At 37.9% G+C, this 24840-nt stretch overlaps 2 protein-coding genes across 2 annotated transcripts in view; one reads left to right on the top strand and one right to left on the bottom strand.

Annotated features, from left to right (window-relative positions):
* rnf24 (ring finger protein 24) overlaps positions 1-11657 on the top strand; it is a 35203-nt gene extending 23546 nt beyond the window's left edge. The window contains exons 4-6 of the mRNA XM_062430887.1: positions 165-206; positions 6998-7077; positions 9380-11657. Coding sequence (XP_062286871.1) covers positions 165-206; positions 6998-7077; positions 9380-9524 — 267 coding nt within the window. The 3' untranslated portion in view covers positions 9525-11657. The remainder of the gene's footprint in view (positions 1-164; positions 207-6997; positions 7078-9379) is intronic.
* Positions 11658-20338: 8681 nt separating this feature from the next.
* ccdc86 (coiled-coil domain containing 86) lies at positions 20339-23644 on the bottom strand. Its single transcript, XM_062435855.1, has 4 exons — positions 23067-23644; positions 21652-21781; positions 21472-21546; positions 20339-20740 (listed from the first exon to the last, which is right to left on the bottom strand). Exons 1-4 carry the CDS (start codon positions 23582-23584, stop codon positions 20591-20593), a joined length of 873 nt encoding a protein of 290 aa, XP_062291839.1. The 5' UTR covers positions 23585-23644; the 3' UTR covers positions 20339-20590.
* Between the last annotated feature and the right edge of the window lie 1196 nt (positions 23645-24840).

The following is a 24840-nucleotide window of genomic DNA, read 5'->3' as shown; positions in this document are numbered from 1 at the left end:
GTCTGTAGTGTCATAGTCCATCATAATCCCTTATTCAGCCTGACTAGTTGATTTACACACTTAGTAGTTGTAGAGTATTTTATTGCATTTCCAGAGAAACTGCTTTTTATGTTGGTGTGTCATTCAGTGACTTATCTTTCCTTATCTCTTATTTTGCCTCTCAGGTTATTCAGAAGGAAAAAGTCAAAGAACTAAACTTGCATGAGGTAAGCATTCATCTTCTTTGTTCAATTATTATCAGTTGATAACACCTTAATACCATCATTTTTTTTACTTAACAGGAGAGCTATCTAGTGGTCAGAACGTTCTGTAATGTAACCTGACAAGTACACGCTGTATGATTGTATCAGCTAATTTTAGACTAAGAAGCCATGTGATAACTCATTTTAACAATGCTTTGGCCCCAGTGTAGTATTTACTACAATCATCCTTTTTGTACATTCATCCTATTGGTTGTGCAGTTAAATGGAAACCCATGATGCACTGTGCCCTCAGTTGATTTAAGCTAAGCCCCGGGACTGCCCGAAAGGGGCAGTTCATGCTATTATTATCATGGTATAAACATGCTCAGCTTTAAGACAGACAAATGGTACAAGCTCCTGTTATGTAATGTGTATCAGGGCAGACGTATGTGCCTTGTCAGAACATCCTAGGTCACATGGGGATGTTTGGGATATCTACGCAATTGCATCTTACACAAAAGTATTGTTTGGTTTTCTCAGATTGTGTAACCATGATTACATTTTACAGTATTTGTCATTGAACACTTTGCATCTGTCTTGATCTTGTGTTTAAGTCATGAGTGTCCTCCCAGCCAGTATTACATAATGCAGTGTGCCAGCTCAGCATAGTCGGAAAATTACAAGCAGCAGTCAGAGTGTGTAAAGCAGCAGCACTGACTCTGCAGTGGAGCAATGTTAGTTCCCATCCAAGGCCACTATCCCTTTAACACTATAGTGCAAATGAAACACTAGCATTAGCATGTCCTGTGTGTTTTGGCACTGTGCTAAACATCTTCAGTGTTGTCATCAGCGTCAGTATTTCCCACTGTCACATCAGGCTCCAGGCTTTCATTGTTTATGTTATTAGAAACGGAGAGAGAGAACATCAGAAGGGGTCATGTGAGTGAAGTCGGTGACAGTAAAAACAAGCTGTATTTGTTAAGGACAATAATACACATACATTAGCCTGGGTGGATGACCCAGTTTTGAAGGATCTCACGCAAAAGGATCACCCTGGAGACATATAGACTGAGCTGCATGGATTCAATCTCAGTGTTTTAATGGAAAAGCCAGAATAGGAGTGCTAATATGGTATCAATTTACTGTTCAAGACATGTTTAACTTGTGATGGTGTAACTTGACCAGTTATCTTAGGTAAGTCCTTTTACATTGACCCCTGTTCCCATTCACTTGTGTAAGAAATACCCAAAAGAAGTAAAGAATTCATGTCATGCATTGAGGGATGAAAGTATAGCTGCTAAATGCGGCTGATCTTTTGAAGGACATTATATGAAATTAAATCTTTTTTTAGCCTTTTTCCTATGTATAAAGAGTTGACACATGCAGCAGATGTTTTTAACACTTTCTTCCAAACACTGTAATGATAAGAATGGCCTGTGGTCTGTAGGAAATCGGACTGTTCTGTTAGGTCGATAACACAATGGTCAGATTTATGTACACAAAAGAGCAGGGTAAACTTGTGATGTGTAGTTCATTCAATTTGCACTTAGACTCTGTGTGTAATTAGTGTCTGTCTTACTAAGGCAGCAGTTCATTATCTGATCAGCCACTGGGACTAATTCCCATAGTCGTTATATTCAGAGAATGAAAAGGCACATTTCAGCAGTTGAATTTGTCTCAGTTCAGCAAGCTCAGAAAAAAATATAGTGATGCTGAAATATAAAACTGTTGAAGCTAGGCTAGTGATAGAGATAGGAGGCAGTAAATCAATTTGCAAGTAAGTTTATTGCTGGGCTGGTAGCAGGGAGACTGGAACGAGGCAGGCAGGGCAGGTAACTGGAAACCTGGAGCAGAGGTTAGGACATGAAGCTGGGGCCAAGCAGGGCAAGGGTATGCTGAGGGCGCCAGGCTGAACTGGTTCCAGAAAGCAGGGAGCAGCTGAACCGAGGAGAGAGACAGATGAGGCAGGAGGACTGAAGAATCAGGCTCAGAACAGTAACAATAATAAGTGTGAACAGAGTCTAAGATCTGACAAAGACGTGGAGGTTAAACCAGGTATTTCTGCAGGGCTAATCATGATGATTGATAGCAGGCTGCTTGACTCCCACACACTAGTCTTCATTCTTGTAATTAAGCAAACACAGAAACACAAGGAGGGTGAAAGGGAGAGAGTGGCTGCAGGCCAAGTGGAAGAGGAAGCAGATGTGGAAGGTCTGAGAAATATCTCAATAAGGAATTTATTTCACTTTGAAATGTTAAAATGCTGTCTGGACACATGGAAAAAATGTCAGTATCTATTATGACTATATTTAAATATCTACTTATAGTTATGAAATGTAGCATAAATATTTAACAGTAAAATGACACATAAAAGATTGTAAGTTTTAATGTGATTTGTAAATCCACAAGATTTATCATATCTCCTCTCCCTCCTATTTAAGTTTTAATCTTCATTTAATCAATTAGTCTCGTCGAGATTGAGATCTCTCTTTTTTTGTTTTTGTTTTTGTTGTCAGTTGTAAACAGTATTAATTTGCAGCATTGAGTGTAGTGATAGCTGTAGGATAAAAACTGTGTTTGAATCTGTTTGTCCTTGTTTTGACTGATCTGAATCGTCTGCCTGATGGCAACAGTTCAAACAGAGAGTGTCCAGGGTGAGAAGTGTCCTTTATAATGTTCTGCGCTTTTTTGATGCAGCGGGAACTGTGTAGTTCTTCCAGTGTGGGGAGAGGGCAGCCAGTAATCTTTTGGGCTGTGTTGATGACCCTCTGGAGCGCTTTCCTCTGAGCCACTGTGCAGCTGGTGAACCATACACAGATGCAGTAAGTTAGAATGCTCTCGATGGAGACTCGGCAGAAGGACACCAGTAGTTTCTTTGTGAAGTTGTTCTTCCTGAGTATTCTCAGGAAGTAAAGTCTCTGCTGGGCCTTCTTCAGCAGCTCAGAGGTGTTGGCGCTCCAGGTCAGGCCCTCCCCAATGTGGACTCCCAGGAAGCGGAAGTCTGCCACCCTCCCCACACAGTCCCTGCTGATGATTAGTGGTGGAGTGTCCGTTTTCTTTCTCCTGTAGTCTATTATGAGCTCTTTGGTCTTTGCAGTGTTAAGGAGCAGGTTGTTGCCCCTGCACCATGCTGTCAGCCGCTCCACCTCGTCCCTGTAGGCAGACTCATCCCCCCCAAAGATGAGCCCCACCACTGTGGTGTCATCAGCGAACTTCACAATGGTGTTGCTATGGTGGACGGGGGCACAGTCATGTGTGTAGAGGGAGTAGAGCAGGGGGCTCAGTACGCAGCCCTGGGGGGAGCCAGTACTGAGGCTCAGGGCTGAGGATGTGTGATGGCCCATTCTGACCCTCTGTCTGCGGCCCGAGAGGAAGCTATGTATCCACATGCAGGTGGAGTGTGAAAGCCCCAGGTCGCCCAGTTTCACCACCAGTTTGTGTGGGAGGATGGTGTTGAACGCAGAACTGTAGCCCACGAAGAGCATCCGCACATAGCTCCCCTGCTGCTCCAGGTGTGACAGTGCAGCATGGAGCGTGGATCGGTTCACTCTGTAGGCAAACTGGTGGGGGTCAAGGCTTCGGGGCAGGGTTGCTGTGATGTGACTCCGGACCAGTTTTTCAAAACACTTCATCACCACTGGTGTGAGTGCTACTGGCCGGTAGTCGTTGAGGCTGGAAATGTGTGGTTTTTTGGGCAGGGGGACTATGGTGGAGGACTTTAGGCAGAGTGGGACAGTGGACTGTTCCAGAGACAGGTTGAAAATCCTTGTGAAGACTCCAGCCAGCTCCTCAGCACAGTCCCGTGCTCATGCTCCTCTACTGTGGTAGGTTTAAGCTGCTGCGGACCGTGGGGTGTGGTGATGCTGTCCCTGGTGGTGTCACCTCAAAGCGGTTAAAATTATTTTTAATGCATATACATGAAGGCAAAGAGTCTTTAGCACTCTGCATACAAAGTGGTAAAGACTACTTAAATCTGGCCCTGTGTACACACAGTACATATTGTGAAAGGATGATGGCATCTGTGACAGAGCTCGGGTGTGGTAGCCTTTGCTCAGCCTCTTATCTTGGATGACATGCCGTAGGATTTACTTTGTTATAATGTTAGAATAACTCAAATTTTTCACATTCATCTTGAATTAATTTGTTTGGGTTTCACAAAGACGAGACGTTAAGATTACATTTCACTGTTTTAAGCCATGATTTGAGATTGTATGCCTCTGTCTTAAAGTAATCATATCTGACATTGCAAAGCTCAGTGCAATCACTAGTCTGCTGTTTTTATTTTGATGTAACTAGTTCAATGTTTACACGGTCATGGTATTAGATAAGATTAGCAGACTGTAAATATTCATGCCAGATATGTATTTAGGAAATGGCGCCCACCCATATCTTTATGCAGTTTATTGACATTAGTGCCCATTTAAATATTTAGTTTTAAACTGATGCTTTGCAAAGAGTTTAATGTGGAAAAGTCAGTAAGACATCCAGCTCAACATTCAAGTACAATTTCCGTCAATAAGTTAACAACTTTATGTACGTGGTTAACCTCTGCTTGTTACAAAGCCACATAATTTACTAAACCTAAAAGGAATTCAGTTGTCATGGCCCAAATTTTTTATATAATTTCGGCTGAATAATGTATTGTTCTGTCACTGAAACTTTCACAAATTGCATGTGCTTTGGATGTTACATGATTTGTTTACTTGACATGGAAAAAAGAAGCTCTGTCAAAAGTCAGCTAAGATCTCAACTGGGAGTGTGACACTACGGACAAGGCACTGAAAAGAGGAAAAACATTGATCTGTTCATCAGCAAAGAGAGCAAAGCAGACATCTTAACAGGGGATTGTTCTGTGTCCAGAAATCCAGGATGGAGAGAAAGGGAGAGAAAGCTAAGAGCCCCCATGCTGTTCTTTTTAAACTGACTTGTCCATCCACCGCCCATAAAATAGAGCTGAAAAACGAGAATCTGTGTTGCTAAATGAGTAATAGTTGCAGGGTTAGACAGCCAAAGAAGAGAGTGCCATATTAAAAACCTCTGCCATCAAAGTTTTGTGATGAGAATGCTGCATGGACTTCTCCTTTGGACGTTCATTATTTTGATTTTTTTGTCTTGCCCTTTTCTCACAGTTTTGAATGTGCATTATCATATGCAAAGCACTTCTTTACACTTTGCCTCCCACTGTGCATATGCCGCAGTCAAAGAGTCTTAGAGAATTACTGTAATGACAAACATGAGGACTTTTGCCATTTACACGCTGGCAAACATGGCCAGTGGAAGTCATGACCAAGCAGGAGTAACCACTAACAGGAATCGAACACTTGTGCTGCCTCATTTGCCCTTTACTTACTTCCTGTTGTCAACATTCACTGCTAAGTACTAAGTAATCTCCACCACTTCTTCTTTCATCTCCTTGTTCAGTAGTTGTCAGGTATTCTTGTCTGTTGTCAGACCTGATAATTATCATCCTGCCTGGTTATCTTTTCACCCAACACCACCCTGGAGTGACCCCACTATAACAAGTGTAGTTGGCAGTGATGCATGTGACAAAAATGTAAAAGAAACCCAAGAGAACTGAAACTACGGAGCTCTGTGGTGAACTAATCGATGATATTTTGAACAGAATCAGTTCTCTTGATGGTAAAATGTATGCCAGTCCTCACCTATGCTAAGTAACTCTCATTACATAGTGTTTACAGGTTTCCTTTGTTGGGCTTATCTGTAGGGAGAGGGTGGAGAACTGCTGCTTCATTGCATTGAAAGGAGACAGTCGAGTTGATTCTGCCGTCTGATTAGGATGCCTTGTGCAGACCAAAGAATGTGCTGCTGAAGAAATTATATATCCTGTTGGGCCAGGACACACTGAGCTGGAAGAAGTGGATTGTATGAAGAACATCAGCTTAGTCTGCTGCCAGTGTGACCCCAACAGTGAAAACAGATAGATGGACAGCTTAGCTGATAGCCGTCATACTCACATTGTGCCAGGGTCTTGCTCGTTAACATAGATATCAAATGTATTCTTCCCAGGTTACACCCAGGATGTACAACAAATTGTACATGCAAAGCTTCATCATCATGCTGTCACAACTGAGGAACAAAAAACAGTTGCTTTAATAAACAGACTAGACATTCTCTCAAAAAGAAGTTCACAAACATTCACCTTTAATCTGCAGAAGCAGAATATCCAGACTGATAAAGATCGTCCCTTATGTGTTTTAGGCCATGAATAACACGTCACGCACAGCCAAAACAGTTTGCTAAGGCTAACTGGTAGGTCGTGACCTGTTGGTGAACATGTGTGTGTGAAACAAACAATTCCAGTCTAGCAGGGTGGCCTCAATGACCCAACAAAAGGACACCAGTTAGGGCCATAGGACTAAACCTCCAAAGAGTAGGTTGAATATGCTCCAATTTTCTTGTCTTAGATTGTGTTGGATGTCCACTACTGTGCTGCGTTGTGGTTCCACTGTTACTTTGAGTTTTACTAACTAATACTTTGGAAAGAAACACAGCAAAAAGTCATCTGCATCATTGTTGAAGGGAAACATTTCCACTAAAAGGTGGTTTCCAGCCACTGACTAAACAAGTCCCCAGTGTGAGATTTATATAACAGAACATATTTGGTTAGCAACTGCTCTGTTTGTGTCCAATTTTTTGCAGATGTTGGCTACATTTAGTCTTTTTTCCATTTGACCTTTGCTGTTTGGATCCACCAACACAACAGAGTCCAAACACCAGAGTTCAGTTAACCAATCTAAAGTTGTTACACGACTCTTTACGGAAAATGACTCTCTGACTCCCTCATTCCCTTACAGATATGCGCAGTGTGCTTGGAAGAGTTCAAACAGAAAGACGAGCTGGGGATTTGTCCATGCAAACATGCCTTTCATAGGAAGTAAGTATAAGGTTTTGTTTACCTTTATAAACACACATGATCACCCACCCACACACACTTACATACATACAAAATCAAGGACGCATTGATTTGCACATATTTCTGTAACAAAGTAGTCTATTTCCATACATCCTTACCTGTTCTTATGCATATTATCCTACAAGTTCGTAGATGTAAAAAACAAAAACAAAGCAACAATTTTAAAGACTAAAGTGAATAAGTCATTGCACAGATTGAGAGTATATTGTTATTTAAGACAACAATGTTAAAAATCGAATAATTACATTTTCTTATACATACCTTACAAAACTACATGTATATGAAGTAAAGAACTACATAGTACATCATGGATTGCTTGAGCCAACTTTATCCCACAACCCCCGTACAACCCCCAAATCCCCAAACCTTCACCCAACCCCCCCGTGCCCTGACCATTTCAACTGAGTTGTTTATATCAGCACGACACCTCCCTTGGCCTAGTTTTTTCCCCCCAGTTGCTGCAAGAGCAGTCACCACTCACTGAATCTACTGTATAAACACTCCTTTTAGTGTGTGTGCAATGAAGCTGTGCTGTTTTGCAGAGAAAACAGACATTCCAAACAGACCACTACCAAAAGTATTCAGGAGTGAAGAGCGTGTTAACTTCTCATACAAACAGAGAAATTAAAATCAGTACTGCCAAAAATAAGCTAAAAGACATTACCTTCATAATAATAATGATGTTTCATTCATATTCATGTTTTCATGTTCATGCAACATGTGCTTTTTGGAAGTCACTACTCAAGTTTCTACTGGCAACCCGAAGTGACAGTCTATTTTGATTTTTCATTAACTTCCATCAACAGTCACGTAACAGTCTCGGTCTTATGAAACTTGTTTTTACTAACTTGTACTCACACCCCACTGCAACATCAAAGCAGTACTGAAACTAAGAATTACTTTCATTATTGATTTGTCTTCTGAGTATTTTTTCAATTATTGGATTGATCGTTAAATCTTTTAAAACAATACCCATAATAATTTCCCATAGGCCAACATTACATCTTCAAATATCTTGTTTTATGAGTCCAAAACTGAAATATAGTCTATGGACAATGTTATTAACTTGACAAAAGCAGAAAATACTCAAATGCCAGTCTGGAAACACATAATGTTTCTATGTTTTACCTTGAAAACAAAGTCAGATTGCCAGAAAAGTTGCCAATAAGCTTTCTGTCAGTCAAACTACGTATCAACAGATAGATTCAGGTCAACATGAAAGTCACACATAGATCACAGAACTGGAAGGTGCGACTGTCTAATGAAGAACCAGAAAAGAGGACTGAATAATGTGAACACCTTCCTCTGTGTCAGTGACTGACAGCGGTGGTACCACACCTGCAGAGCAGAGCAATCAGAACAACAACAATAACAATAATCATGATGATGCGTTATATCACCTAATTAGTTTTTGTCACTGTGTGGCATTTAATTAGTGTGATTGTAGAATTGAGGTTTTGGTTGGTGACATTTGCTGAAAAGAAATATTATATAAAAAATACCTGCCTGTTCCTAAACCCATGAATCACTTCCTGTCAAACTTCTTTGTTGAACGATTGCTGTAAAAGTTGGTAGTTTTTTTCTTCACAGAGAAAAACGACTGTGGTCAGTTTGGATTTTTGGCATTTACAGTGGATTCCTCTTTAATAACGAGTTACCATGGTGAAAAAATATCTAAAAATCCAAAGAAAATAAAGCTTCTCCGGCCCCTTTTCTGCTTTCCATCTGTGTCAGAGTCCGACACATACAGCTGAAAGATACATTTCTAAAAGTGCACGTAATCACTACACTACACTTTCTAAATTATTGCAAACATAATCTGTGGCATGTCTTCACTGAAATATCTTGTTACTTGTTAGCTGATATGTCCCAATACAATCTGTTTATGATCCGTTACATTTGCCTGAAAATAAAATGATCATAATATTGTTAATTTATGAAAATCAGTGATCAGCAACACAAAGTGCTTCACAGAGTGCAGACTTAAATAGAACTAAAAGATAGATATCAAATAAGCATTTATGTACAATTTAATTTCCACATATGTTATACATATCACATAATACTATTATATATTATTGGATATTATAATGCTTCCATCTCAACCCTTACAATCCCTCCAAGCTCTGTGGTCTTATATAGATAGCTACATGCCTTTAAATGATCTTTGAGGGTTTAAAAGAAGCCAATTTTACATTGTTTGTATATTTCACATACCTCTGCCTTCCTAACGCTGCCCCCCTCTGCTCCGTCTTTCTTCTAGGTGCCTCATTAAGTGGTTGGAGGTGAGGAAAGTGTGCCCGCTGTGCAACATGCCCGTCTTGCAGCTCGCTCAGCAGGCAGGCGGCAGCACAGACGCCCCTGTGCCAATACAGCAGCCTCTGCCCGGCATCGAGAATATGGTGTAGCAGACTCCAGGCCTTTCTTACAGTACACTACAGACACACACACACATCCCAACACTTGTACTCTCACCTGTACAGGTACACTTTGGTATGAGTCTGTGGACACACCGGAGAAACTGGAGCTACTGCACACCTGTGAATCTGCAGCCAGAATCACCTCTGTTACCTTTGCATTGGTTCACAAAAGGATTTTCTGATATCAGCTCTGACTGATAATCAGCTGTTTTCATGTTTTTCTTTTCACGGACGATGAAGAAGAGTTGATCTAGAAGAAGTTTCCTTCACGGCCGAGATGTGGTTGATAACTTTTTCACAACCAAAGCACTTTTCTGGGGACACCAGCTAAAGACCAGGAGGAAAAAAACTAAACAAAACGCAAAAGCCAAGAACTACAATACACTAAAATATATTTTTTTCTTTAACAAGCACTTTACGAGAAGTCAAACCCTAATTGCTTGTGATCGTAGTAGCAAGGTATGTTTTATATTTTGTCATTAACTATTATTTTAATGTACAGTACAAAACCACATGGGTTTTCATTTTTAATTAGTAAACATTGATTTCTAAACAAAAAAAAATATCTCAAAGGGACAACAAATACCTATGTTAGCTATCAGGAAATTTGGACAATGCTTTTTTTTTTTTTTAATTGCACACACACATAAGAAATGAAGCTCTAAGCAACCTCGAGACTTGATGTCTGACTAAATGTGAAAGGTTTGAATGTGTGGAAACCCAGAATTTTACACACAAACACTAACACTCTTCATATGAAGCCTACACATTTGTTCCCTTATCACCTGTTTGTTGTTCTTATAATGTGACTGTTGTTTTTATCTTTTTTTTAATTTTTATTCTGTCAATACAGAACAATGATACAGTGAACAAAGTATATTTTGACTAAAGGAATTTATCGGGTAACATCCTCCACATACAAGTGCTGTTAGGCAAGCACAGGCTAAAAAACTGTCACCCCATTTTAATTTCATCAGAAAAATATCTCCAACAAAGAAGTACTTCAGAGTTAGTATTTCAAATACTGTTATTATTTAAACCAGTATTAGTGTGTATAATCTGGTGCTTTATCTATACAACTGTTTAACAGAACAAACACCAGTAATGAGGCAATATTCAACAAAGATCTACAGACTTTAATGTTCCAGTTTTATTTTGCTCCGTTGCTTCCTGAAGCTGAGCTGTGTGAATGTTAACAGTGCTTTACTTCAGATTAAGGCTGAATTGTTCTGTCTAATTGAGACACTTTACAAAACTGTTATGTTAATCTACATTAATCTAGCATCATACAGTATATCTTGCTAGGAAGTGATTGATAATTCAGTGTAGGAAAAAGACCAGAATGAATCCGGCTTTTTGCCGTCTTTGCTGTTAAGCTTCTACTTAAAATGTGCTGCATTCACAGTTGCAGTTACCTTTGTTTGCTTCAACCCTGATAGATTGTTTTAATTTATTTTTTAATTTATTGTAATTTATGGGTTCAGATGCACAGAGTGAACGAGCTAGCGGATCGTCACCTGCATCAGAATCGCTGTCCTCGGCATATCATATTAGTCAAGATACACACTAGTGGGGGGCACCCATACCTATCATGCCCCCCCACCCCCACCCCTGCACACACACACACACACACATACAGCTGGGCTGCCAGAGAGTCAGTGGTCAGCATGTTGTAATGGAGCAGCATTTCCATTCACACACACACACACACACACACACACACACACACCCACACCCCCCCCCCCCCCCCCCCACACACACACACACACACACACACAGGGTAATTCAGCTTTTTGGGAGCAGTATTCTGGTGCTTTCGCCTCTCCCCCTCTTTCTGTACGGTACACAGTGCTTTTTGTTTTGCACCATACATACAGTAACTCTGCTTTTGTGCATATTTTTTGTCCTCATCTCTTGTTAGCTGGTAAATGTGCTGATGAGTTTAGCAAGGAGGGGCTTAAAAAAGAAAGCTTTGTTACACAGTGATGGATAAGTGAGAGATTGTCTTTTACCTGTGATATATTGTCAAAAAACAATCATCCTTTTTTTTTTAAAGGCACAATCTGTGATCCAAATTTAAACAAAAGGATACCACAACAATAAATAACCCTGTTACCTGGACCAACACAATCAATGAATTACACTACTCTACACCAGTGGCTCTCAAACTTTGGATGAGAAACACACCAAATGTAGATTTTCCCCTTTATAACATAAAGTTTTTACATTTGTTTTTGAGCATTACTGATTGTGTCTTTAACAACACTAAGCTCTCAGTAATTTTAATAGGGCTGCAACTAACGATTATTTTCTTGAGTAATTGATAAGTTGTTTAGTCTTTTAAGTTTCCCAGAGCCCAAAAGGACATCATCAAATGTCTTGTTTTTTTTTGAGAGGCTGGCATCAAAGAATTTATTCTCATATTTTCTTCAAAAAATTACTTAAAGTGATCATTTTCTTCACCAAAATTGTTAGTGATTAACTTTACATCAACTAATCAATGAATCAACTAATTGTTGCAGCTCTAGATTTCATTCTCTAACACAGGTTCCCAGCTCACGGGTGGTTTAACAAGTGACAATGAATTACGCCTTTTATGGCAGCATATCATTGTCACTGACCTCTGTGGTGTGATGTTTCATCTCTGCTGAATGTTTGCTCTCGCTCGCGGTGATGACCTTTGTGGTGGGGGTCAGAGCATGCAGCAAGGTGAAAATGTCAACTGTTGGATGAAAGCAAAAGAAGGATTTTCATCCAGTTTGTAGTGTTTTTCAGTGGATCGTTTAGCACCCTGATGAGGCCCAATCATCTTAGAATTCAAAGAAACTCTAAATTACTGTCCACATTAGCCGTATTTGAACAAAAACTGACACAAGAACAAAACAGACCAGAGCCGTGTCAATTGGTAATATCACAATCTCTTCACTCTATAGATTATGATGTGTTGTGTGATCATAAAGGAGTAAAAGTCATTATAATTGCCTGGCCTGAGATTGTTGTTTCCTGATGAACAAAATAAGAAACCTAAGGGCCCTCTTCATTATGTTGTGTCATGTAAAGTATTTTGATACCTTTTCGCTTCTTAGTCCTTGGTAATTAAGAGGCTGTGACTGTTTTCATTGACCTTGTATCTCACTGCAAATGTCACAGAGATAGACCCAGCATTCTTGGCCGTACATTATTCCCTAGAACTTCACTAGTTCAACTCAACGGTTAATATTTCTGCTGCCGTCCTCGAAAGACGACACATTTGTAGCTCTTCGCTAATAACACAAGTCTTAAACTTTGTTCTGGTTTTGTCTTTGAATGTACGTTTCATGAGAGAAAGAGTATGAGGAGATTTAATGTGAAAGCATGCTACTTTGCATAGTCGAGTTGCCACTGATATCACCATTGTTAAATGTACGTAGACAAGTAGTATCAGTAGTAGAGTATTTATACATAATGTAAGGTGCACAAAAGTGCTCCTACATCTAAACTAAATGGCAGCTCAACACTTCCTGCCATTTGGCCATCTTAAGTGTTGTGTTTGATTGTAAACACTTTTAGCCTTTCCACCCGAACTTCCCCGTTTCTTCCGGTGTGCCGTCCTAATCCCACTTAAGACTAAGTGCCAACCTAAAATGAACTGTTATGAATCAAATTCCCTGCCAACAAGAAAGAAGGTTCTCTCATTTGAATAAAAAGTGAGACAGTCTAAACAGATAATAGCCAAAAAAAGAAAGGAATCTAATCCAGTCATGAATATAGTAATAAACTGCTTCCCTCCATTGATATCAGTGCTACTTCTGAGTTTACACCATTATAATTCCACAAGACACATTTGGGTAAAATTCCACCGTCAGGAATACAGCTTCAGATCAAAAATGTAAACATACTAGGAGTAGAAAGCGTCAGAAACGTCACAGTGTTTGATGGAAAATAAAAAAAAATAATAATAATAAATTGGTACTCATATCCTCAATAGTTGAGGAGTTTCGTTTAATTTCCATAGTTGGTTTTAGCGACCAGACCATTTAGGACTTTAAATCTGTATCACTGCCTCCCTGAAGTGAACTTTCTTCTTGTTTGTATGGCGTGTTATTTATTCCTCTTTAGTTCTTGTAGTGCCCTTCCAACTCATAAATAACTTCCCTCCCCTCTTTCTTTCCAAACAACCCCTCCCCGCCTACATGAGTAAACCTCCTACCCCACACACCCCCTTTTTGTTAACACTGATTATGTTTGTGGACTCTCACAGACATTGTTTGTAAAACTAAGAATTCTGCAGCAGAATATTTTTGAAGACAATTGCTGTACAGTATTTGTAAGCTCTATTTTTGTATATTGCTATTTTGGAGAAAATAATATGCTTTTTTTTTTTTCTTGTTTTTGCTAATATCATGTTTATTCATTTTAAGAAAAAATGTTGCATGTGACTGACTTGAACTGTAAATAAAATCTCCAAGTTTTGGGAAGAGGTCTTTTGTCTTGTTTACACATAATGTGATTAAAGTACAAAAAATGTCTTTTACCCAAAAAGTGATAAAGGTTACCCAACTGATGGAAAAACTAGCCCCACATTCTAACTTTGGAAAGTACTCTGACATTTCATGTGGCGTTTCTACAAATGTATTGAATAAATGTCTTGAATACTTTGGTAAATAACCAACTTAATTTTCTGATTTTTAATTAATTAGCAAAACATTTCTGAGAACATTGTGGTTTATTGTGTGTAGAAACAATTGTATATTTAACACATTTTAAATCAGACCAACATTACACTGCAAAAAGACAATATCAATACTTTAAACTCATCACATATAAATTCACAAAGTGACTGCCAATAATTCACTTTGTTTAAACTGATTATAACTACATATCTTATGACCTGGATGTTGTCAGGTTGAGCAGACATCCATGATGATTGTGTTACACCACCATCGTGTGGGTAAATGGTGTCAGTGCAAATGATTTGTGTTAACTTGTCTTTACTAATTTACTAACTTTACTTTCCAGTGCCATTGATAAAGAAATGTATCATGCTCAATACTGAATATGATTTTAAGTCTTAAAAAAGCATTCATAAAAAGGGAGATTTAACCTACAAAATTACAATATTGTCTCAATAGAGACATGTAGTGGCAGTAGACAGTAGCCCATTGTTCCTTTAAACATTTTAAAGATCCCCTCCTAACATGTTTTAGGAATAATTTAATAGTCCTCTGCTTGTTTGCCCCCCCCCCCCCCCCCCCCCCAAACAGATGTTCAGTTATACTGGCATCTTCTCCTTATCTCTCATTAAACATCCAGGATCTATGAATATGCAAATATATATTTCATTTCAGAAGTTTAACTGCTAATACAAGACAGCAGAGTGAAGCTCAAACATCCAACCAAAGGGACAAGAAGAAAAGCCTATTTTTTGACTGGAAGAGGACTTTAACGTTTTCCAGTGGTTCTTTGTAAAGACACATTAGTGACCAGCAGTTTTGAAGCTGCAATCTTAAAAAATGGGATGTATAATACCTGCTGTATGCCACTGTGAAGCTGTATGATATAAAAACAATATTAAAGATAAAAAGGGCTTTTTTTATTTGTGTGCTTGTTGACACAATGTCACCGGACGATGAGTTGTACTGACACACCTGTTCAGGTACTTTCACACTGATGCACGCACTGACATGTCCTATACAACTGCCATGTGATTTAAGACCAACATGTGACCTACAGTATGTACTCTCATGTCATTCTGTACTGACTATACTTGTGTGTCTGTGTTTCTCTTTTGATGCTGCAGGAAAACGCCCTTTATGAACAAATGAATGATTGATTGATGTCAGAAGCCAGTTTGCTGCCCATGTAAAGGGCCTCAAAGACATAAAATGCATAAAATAACCACAAACTAAGTGACACAGGAAACATCAGGCTCAGTAACATTGTTGTGAAGGTGTACTGATTTGTTTCTGGAGCTCAAGACAAAATATAACAACAGTCAAGTTTTTGATCCGGCCATACTAGTCTTGACTTGTCATTAATTATTACACAATTCTTTGAAATGTGACTTTGTCCCATTTGTAATGTAGACATCTGATGTGTGTCTGTGTATAAATAAATATTTGACTGGTGTTTTCATTTTATATTTCTAAAATGAGTTTTATTTAAATATAATATGCCTGCCATTTAATTTGAGTCACACAGGGAAGAATGATAAATGATTGTCTCCAGCCGTTTATTTTGTGTTGGTGAGGCCTGTTTTTTTGACACTTTGGCAACTTGTCTCATTCAACAAGTCATTTGGATGTACGGAGACATACCCAGGACACATTTAAGGCCATTAATTAGAAACATTGCTCACTGCATGATAGAAATACACGTCAGAAGGAACTTATTCATTTTGTAGGATTTTGCATTAAACAGTCTGACAGTCAGGATGGGTTACAAGTTCAAAAGCTATTTTCAAGATTATTAAACAGTCTATCAAGGTATTTATCATCTTTTTGTATTTTGGCTGAAGCATTTATGTTTGGAAAAGTCCATATCATGGCCTTTAATTAAAGGTTGATTATTTACTACATTATTTACGTTTTTAGCTTTATTCCAAGGAAGACCAGCTGTTCACTTTAAACAAGATATGGAGAGTTCGAAGCTTCACTCAGATATCCCCTAAAGGATTTAAATTGCTGGTAAGTTTAAGTTGAGCTTTCTTGTAGTAAAGTGAGAAATAAATAATTTTAACATAATTTATAAGACAAACAATGACTGTGATGAATGACACAAACTTTATTTAACAATAACAATAAATAGTGGAAACATAAAGACATAAATCAAGAAATGTTGAGTACTCACAAACTTTTATTATCACATTTGAACACACTGTTTCATCTAGATTATTTTAAACCTATCAGCAGCAGTATTACTGTGTGTTTACCATGAATGCTATGCTAAGAATGCTTAAGTATGGCTAAAATGAGTGCAGACATTAAAATAAATAGACAAAAGCAACATAGCCAGGTTACACGAGGAACTTGAAGAGAACTACACTGAAGTGACACATAATAACCAGACAGTTTGTGTACGCGATCCCAGTGTGTGCAGCATTGCTAGTGGTAGCTTTGGCAGTTGTGGCAGCAGCTTTGGCAGTTGTGGCAGCAGCTTTGGCAGTCGTGGCTTTGGCAGTAGTGGCTTTGGCAGTCGTGGCTTTGGCAGTAGTGACTTTGGCAGTCGTGGCAGCGGCAGTCGTGGCAGCATTGGCAATCGCAACTGATGCTATAAAACAGCAATATATATGGATTGATTAGATGACTGTATTTATTTTCCAAAAATTGCATCATTCTTGTTTCATTCTTGAAAACTATTGAAAAACACACTTACCGATGATCAGGAAAGGTATCAGGATTTTCAGATGCATTTTAATCGCTGTTTGAATCTCTGTATAAAAAGAAGTTTTATTTTTATTAATTTGATCACATAGTACAGTTCCTTCCATTTAACATTAAAGTTAAAGATTAACACAGTTTATGAAAGCTTTCTGACAGCTGTATTTAAACACATGAAATGATGAAAATACAAAAAAAAAAAAAAATTAAATCAGTAAAGTGTATAAAACAATACCCTGGATAGGAAAAGATTTTACTTACAGAGTGTGTTTGAATTTTGGAGAGTTGAGATGTAATGCTGCTGCTTCTTCTTGTCTCTTGTCTTCAGTGATTTCAACCTCAGGTGTGCTTGTTTAACTCAGTTTGTCACAGCCTTTAAATAGTCAACGACAGACAAGAAAAAATGATGTCAGCTTTACATGTGTTCCACCTTGGTCATTAAAGTGTAACACATTATTTATCTTTGCATTTTCGAGATGCCATGTGAGTTTGCTTTTGTTAGTCTTGAAAGAAAACAATCAGGTTGGTGACGAACTCAAGGTGTTGTCCTCTTACGTGACACAAAGACAACAGTGTGTGACTGAGTTGTACATCAATTATGTGTGGGCTCTACATCAACAGTGCATGTGTCATTTTTTTAAAGCATGGCATGGGACAAAAAGGTAAGGAAAAAGGGAGCCTCTGTATTGAACCTGTTTTTGGTGAACCCACATTATGATGTATTAGACTGAAACCACATCTCATGATGTGTTTATGTACGTAGATGGAGTGTTTGTATCACACCAAAGTTATGTGACAGTGATGTAATTAATTTTTCTGACAGTCTACCCCTATACCCACCTATCAGCTAAAATCTATTGAAATATACAGGAGACTATATCCTGTTTCTTCTTAGTGATCTATTTATATACCCACCTCATCAACTGTCACTACAGCCCTGGTACAGAATGTGGTTGCACTGGTCAATGAATGGTTGGTCAATGATGATATTAATGTCCTTGTGTGCTACTGATACTTTCAGTCAGGTTTTGTTTTGTTTGTTGTTGTTGTTTTTTTGTAAAGCACAAGAGTTCATTCTTGACCACTTTCCTCTTTTTGTTTTCCAGTGCTTTCAACCACATCACATGGCCTTCGTGGAGTTTGCTCTGCTGTCGTGTAGATGGATATTTTATTCTTTATTTGGATCCCCAACAGAAACAATAAAAAATAAAAAATAAATGCAAATTTGCATTGATCCATACAACAAGAACAAGCAAAACAAACCAAATTTAAAGATCACAGAAATAAGAAAATATAATAAAACAAGTGAAATAACTATGAAAAAATAAATACAAATGTACAAAAAACAACAACAACATTGTGAACCTAAAAAGAAAAAAAGAAAGTAAAAAAAAAAAATCAACAAGGTTCCTGAACTGCTATAAAATGAACATCTATGTCTAAGTCTTTGTTATTCCAGCTCAGTAGCTGTTGGGAATTCATCCAATCAGCTTACACTAAATGTGGTGGATTTGCTCAAAAAATAAGGATGAAATTTCATCCTTGACCGCTGGAAATAGCGGGTTGTGTGACTTTTGTTTCACTTGATCTCTGTTAAATTTAAGAAAATGATTTTTCACTGTCGCTGTAAAACAACAACTAGTGCTGAACTAACCAGTAGGTTGATGGTTCATTGGGTGTGGATGTTAATGCCCTCAAATTACAACGTTCATCCAGTTCTTGAGAACAGTGTCTAATCATCAAAAATGTACTAATGTCAGTGTCGGTTAAGGCTGAATAATAAACACTTTGAACTGGTTGCCCAGAAGACACTTGATCCAATGTCAACAGCTTCTTGCGCAACACATCTGAAAATGAAGAGCACATGACTGATTTGTGATACAGACGCCACACCTAAAACTCCTACTCACTTTACATCTGATCGTCATGATGACGACAAATATCTTAATCAATTTGGTCTGCTGTAATGGTAGGTGAGGTCTTCCCTGACGTAAAGACTTGGACGCAAAGGTAGTAATGGAATATACTCATTTTAATTCCATCAAAACTATTATCTCCCACAGGTCTGCACAATTATAATCACATACATTGGATTTTACTAAATATTCAGACCATTTCAATCTTTGCACACTTTGCACTGTATATTTTACTTTAAATAGATCAAATTTCCATTTTTTCTCATCAAGTAAGTTTATTTATGTAGCACAGTTAAAGTACAAAAACTGACAAATGACACAAAATGACAAATGACGCAGATACAATGACAAAAACACATATTGGTTTAGCTAAGACCAATTGAAAGCCAAAGAAAACAAGTGTGTTTTTAGATGTAAAATATTCAACGGTGGGGGCCAAACGTATAGAGGGAAACCACTCCAAAACTTTGGCACTGCCACAGAAAAAGCGCTGTCACCCTTACGCCTCAAACAACTATCTGGGATAGCAAGCAGCACCTTATCAGATGACTTCAGTGTTGTAGGAAGACAGTGGGGGTATAAAAGGTCACTAAGATAATGCCGGAGCTAACCCATTCAAAGCTTTAAAAACAAAATGTTAAATCTTGTAGTCAACTCTAAAATGTATTGATAACCAGTGCAATGATTTTAAAATTGGAGTAATGTGGCATGATTTTTATTATTTAGTTAGCAAATGTGCTGTTTCATTTTGTACTAGCTGAGCATGTCAAAGTTGTACTCACACGACTGTGTAGTATAACACAGAAATGTTAATTTTAAAAAAGAATCAAAAACTGTAATCTCTCATATATATTCAAACCTTTTCAGTAACCCTTTGGTAACAGTTAGAGCTTTGAGTCTGCTTGAGTACATCTCTATAAGCTTTGCATTTCAGGACAGTTTATCCTCTCCAAGTGAAAACATGTTTTAAGACATTTTTGCACATTTTCTAAAAATGCCATAGAGTGAGAGATTAGAAGATGGCATTTCACAGATGTCTTCCATCCAGTTTGGTGAAGTTAAAGAGTAGTAGAGAGGACGTGTTGGGAACATAGATAAACTGCCAAAATCTGTGCAGCGCTTGTAGAGACTGAAGCTGTGACTGCTGCCAAAGGGGCTTCTACAAAAAACTGAATTAAGGGTCTGGATATTATTGAGATTTCAGCTTTCAATTTTTTAATTAATTTACAAAAATTTCTAAAAAACTTTTTTTGAACTTTGTCATTATGTTATTGAGTGTACATTGATGTTATCCATTTAAAATGAAATCTACAAATCAATGAAGTGTGCAAAAACAGTTTCTGAATCCACTGTTTGAAGTTGAGTTATATAACATATATAATGGAGGCTCATCATAGCAGCTCATCAGCTGTCCAGATATTTCCGTACAATTCCACCTCAGTATCATTGTTGTCTGATGACAATACATTTTGAACATACATTTAAAATGCCTATTTTAACCTCAATTAATATGACAACTTGATATTTCAGCAGATATTTTTATTCAATAGAAAATCCTGTACGAATCTTAATAATCTTAATAATTACTGATGATGACACAATTGGCACAGTCACTTTACTGTTAACACTCCTTTATTAAAACATTTAATTGGGTTGGGTTCTTTTGTAGATAAATCCTCTATGATAAACTAGTCCTTCATGTTTTGCTTGTTGTGTTTTACATCTCTGAAGTCACAACATGCAAACAAAGCACTGAGCAGATCCATTTTTAGTATCAGTCTTAAGGTGAAATGTTGGCCGTGTTGGTTTTTTGCACTTTGGCTTTTACTCTCTGCTTCTGAGACTTCTGCAGCAGGGCCAGAGTGTCTCTCTTCTCGATCTTCCTCAGTTGTTTCTTCTTCATCCTCTTGATCTTGGCTGTGTTACGGATCTGTGAAAGCGAAGGAGAAAAAAAAAGGTCAAATCAAAAAGGGACATAAAAACTGCTTTTAAAAAACAAAACAAAAAACACCCGATTTGGTTTGATTTTCACCGATTAACAAATGCATGGGGCATTATCAGACCTTAGATGAATGGTTTGTTGGTTTATTTAAAGCCTTACGTATTCAGTTAGATAATATTAGAGTTGAAACGATTAGTCAATCAACAGGAAATGAATTGGTTACTATTTCTTAATAATCAATCTTTTTTTGCCATTTTAAAAGGAAAAAATGTCAAACTTTTGCTGGTTGAAGCTTCTGAAATGTGAAGATTTGAAGCTTGTGTGTCATGTGACAGTAACTGAAAATCTCTGGATTTTGGCTGATCAGACATTTGAAGACAACAGCATGGCCTCTAAAATTATAACAGGCATTTGTCATTATGAGACAAATGGTTATTTGATTGATTGAAGAAAAAAAAAAGATCAGCAGATTCATCATTGATGGAAATAATAATGTTGTAGTCCAACATAATATAGTCCATTATACTGACAATAAAGACTATTCTTGATAGATGATGGTGCAGAAGTGAATGCTCTTCAGTAGTTGTTTTACTTCCCTAATGTTTGTCTGTGCTTCGTCAGATCAAAGAGCCACTGTGCAGCCTCACAGACTAACTTTTGTACAATAATGCAAGCATTTGTATTTAATTCATATGTTATTAGTGTGACCAACAACGTACCACTTGCACAATCTCTGATTTGCGTTCGTTCTCCGCACGTCGTTTCAAGTTGTCTTCTCTCCTTTTCCTCTTGTCCTATCGAAGCAGAAAAAAACAGATTTATTTATTTATTTTTTAAAATGTGCAAATGATTCGATATTAAATGCTCAAAATGACCTGCATGAGAAAGTTTCAGCTCACCTCTTTCTGTTTGGCTTTCTCGTCTTTAAGCTGCAAACAATACTGTTTCACCAGGTCTTTCTCGCGCTTGGCCTCCATCTTCTTTTCCCATGAAGAGCACACCGATTTATCTCTTACTACCGCAGAAAATCTGGGAAAACAAAAAACACAAATGGCAGGTTCATAGATGATCCAAGACACTTATAGTTGAGACACCATTCATAAAATACTGTATGCAGAGGTGAGTTTCATCAGAAATGGTCATTACAAGTGCCAATATGTTAAATATTTCACCAAATCAGTTCTCTTCGCCCACAACACTATACTTTGAAAAAACCTTTATTTATTAGCGATCCCTTGTATTCGATTGTGGAGATTGTTCAAAATCAGTGAGCAGGAATGCCTTATACCAAAAAGGTACTTAACTCATTGAATGAACCAAAAGCTGAGATTATCATCTGGTTGCTATATTTCTAAAAATGTTCTAAATTGAATCCCCTGATAATTTCTTAAAAATTGTATGCCCATCTCTACAAAAAAAATGAAATATTGGAAATATCATCATCATGATCAAATCAGCTAATACATAATCAAATAATTCAAGTATTCGGATAAATTAAAGTATACTGATGAAGCAGCCGACTTGAACAAAACTAAATAATACAAAAATAATGATTCTCAAACCTGGCCAATATTTCAGCAGCAACGTTACAAATAACCATGAATTTGTGCTTTTGGTCATGATGACCGTCGTCTATAAACTGACGAATATTTCACTTTCAGGAGTCGCAACAATTTTCAAGCCCACTGCCAGAAACCTCAAATCATAAGTAGACTTGAAATGGAAAAATGCTGTTTCCTGTCTTTATGTAAACTCTAGATTTCTGTTTGAAGAGGACATTTAAAGGGGAGGTTCACAGTTTTTCAAGCCTGTATTAAAACAACAGTCAGGTATCCATATGAACACTGACAGAGGTTTTCTTCTCATCCCTCCTGTTCATACCGGCCATTATAAAATCCCCTTCAATGCACTTTCAAGTGATGGGGCCAAAAATCCACAGTGTCCCAAATAGAAATGTTTTGTTAATCTGAATCTTACAAGAGGCTTCAGCAGTCTGGTTTAGTCATGACAAGTGGAGCTGCGGTGGAAGTATATTGACAAAAAGAGGGACATCTACTGGATTTGACTCTTTTCTGCTAAACTTTTAAATTCATTTTTGCACAGAAGGAGGCTTGTTGAGTTAGGCCTCCATCACTTTACATAGTTAGTGTATTATAAAGGGATCTTCTAATGGTCAGTATGAACAGGAGGATTATGTTTCAGTCCATTTGGGCACCTGACTAGTTTTAGGTCAGACTTGAACAATTGTGAAGCTGTTCTTTAAAAAGGTTAGTCTAGTTTACACAAGTTTAGAGACTTGGCTCCTGGTTTTCACCTTTGCTTGCTGCGGTCCTTCCACACTCTCCCTGATTTGGGTTTCCCGAGCGGAACAACTGGATTTGGTTTTGGACCCAGGCGAGGCTTCTTGTGTGATGGTGGTTCGCTCTCTGAACTCGCGGGCGCCGTTTCTGGAGCTACAGGCTCTGATACATGACCGTCTCCGTTCCCGGTAACCCCACCGGCTCTGTCTGTGTCTGCTGGAGCCGAGCTGACTGGATCTGGCTCCGGCTCCGGCTCAGCACACACGCTGGGCTTCTCCTCCACCGGTGTCAGCACTAGCTCCTCCGCCGCTAGCTCCTCCGCCGCCGGCACCTCCTGGATGACGGACCTCCTGGTCCTCCGGCTGGGAGTCCTCACCGGAGCTTCAGAGTCGAGCAATGCGGCCGGAGTGCGCACCCTGCGGCCGCTGCGGGTCCGCCTGGTCTCCGGCGGTGGATCCTCAATCTCCTCTTCTCCGTGTCCTTCTTCAGAAGCGACATCTTTATCTGCCATAGCTTTATCCCTCTTGGACATGGTTTCTAATTACACCACATTGATAAACTTCTGGACCCACGTGTGACCAGCAGCAGCAGCTAGTTTCCGTCTTCAGTTTCTGAGGCGGATGTAAACAACTCACATGTGAAACACCGCCACCCAGGGGTCCGGAGTGTGAACTGCAGGTATACAAGTATAAAATATTCTTGTAACTCGTACATAATATTTTGTTTAAACACAAGTTAATTTATTGATGGAGACATTCTGCACGAATCTAAACTCATGTCAAAAGTTTGTAATCAGGAACAATTTAATTAAAATGTCACTTATTTTATCTGAGAAAATATCTATCTATTATTTATAATACTTATAATTTCTTTAAAACCTAAACTTGTGTCAAAGGTTTGTCATCAAGAAATGTTGTTTTTTTAAATTTAATCAAAATGTCACCAGTTTTTAGAGAAATATCTGGGGAAAACCAGGTAACGCTTTGAGTGCCAATATATTAAAAATGTGCTTATAATCTCACATTTAAAAAAAAACCCAATAGATTACTTTTAAAAAACCAACACAAATAACAAATTAAATCTATTATGTTGGAAATGTATTGCAAAGATATATATTTAAAATTCATCTTTAAATGCTCAGACTTCCTGCTCAGTTTATTGGTCTATTGTAACGTTTAACTCAGATGTGATGTGCTGTTCCCAAAACTGTAAATCAATAAAGGCCTTGTGTACAATAGTGAAACATATGTGTCTCTTCAGCTTTTTGTAATGTGAGGCATTCAGTTTCACCATTAAAATGTATCGGTTCCTTGTCATTCTTATTTTTAAAAATGTTATAATGAATAAAAAATTATTTTTTACATGTTAGCAATGATTAAATCTTAATAAAATTCAATCATTGCTAACATGTAAAAGTGAAATAAATTACTGAATTGAAACATTTCCTCTGACATTTATGTATTTATTTATGTTAATTTAGTTTGGTCATTAGATGTATGCTGGATGTTAAATCTAGATTTCTTCAGTTTCTTCCACACACACAAAAAAGTTTTATGCTGAACTTCAGATACTATTCTGTGATATTCTGTCTTTAAAGTCTCTAAAAACAAAAACAAAAGATATAAATACATTTAATCTTTCCAGAAACATCGTGAACAGCACTGCCAGATGATTTAAACTGGTTATATGATGTATCTTTTTACACTGTGCAATTTATATCTGCATGTGTTTTTTTGATTATTGTATCTGGAATAAAACCTGTACAGCTTTTTGTATTATAAAATTAAT

The sequence above is a fragment of the Scomber scombrus genome, chromosome 2 (assembly GCF_963691925.1).
Source record: "Scomber scombrus chromosome 2, fScoSco1.1, whole genome shotgun sequence".
NCBI lineage: Eukaryota > Metazoa > Chordata > Actinopteri > Scombriformes > Scombridae > Scomber > Scomber scombrus.
This window is presented reverse-complemented; position numbering and strand designations above follow the sequence as displayed.

What these genes read in the sequence shown, in the direction of transcription:
- ccdc86 (XM_062435855.1), bottom strand. Translation starts at nt 23,584, where the DNA reads ATGTCCAAGAGGGATAAAGCTATGGCAGATAAAGATGTCGCTTCTGAA. An exon ending in AAGGACCGCAGCAAGCAAAG is followed by an intron (nt 21,782 to 23,066) that starts GTGAAAACCAGG and finishes TTGTTTTCCCAG; the next exon opens with ATTTTCTGCGGTAGTAAGAG. An exon ending in AATCAGAGATTGTGCAAGTG is followed by an intron (nt 20,741 to 21,471) that starts GTACGTTGTTGG and finishes TCGCTTTCACAG; the next exon opens with ATCCGTAACACAGCCAAGAT.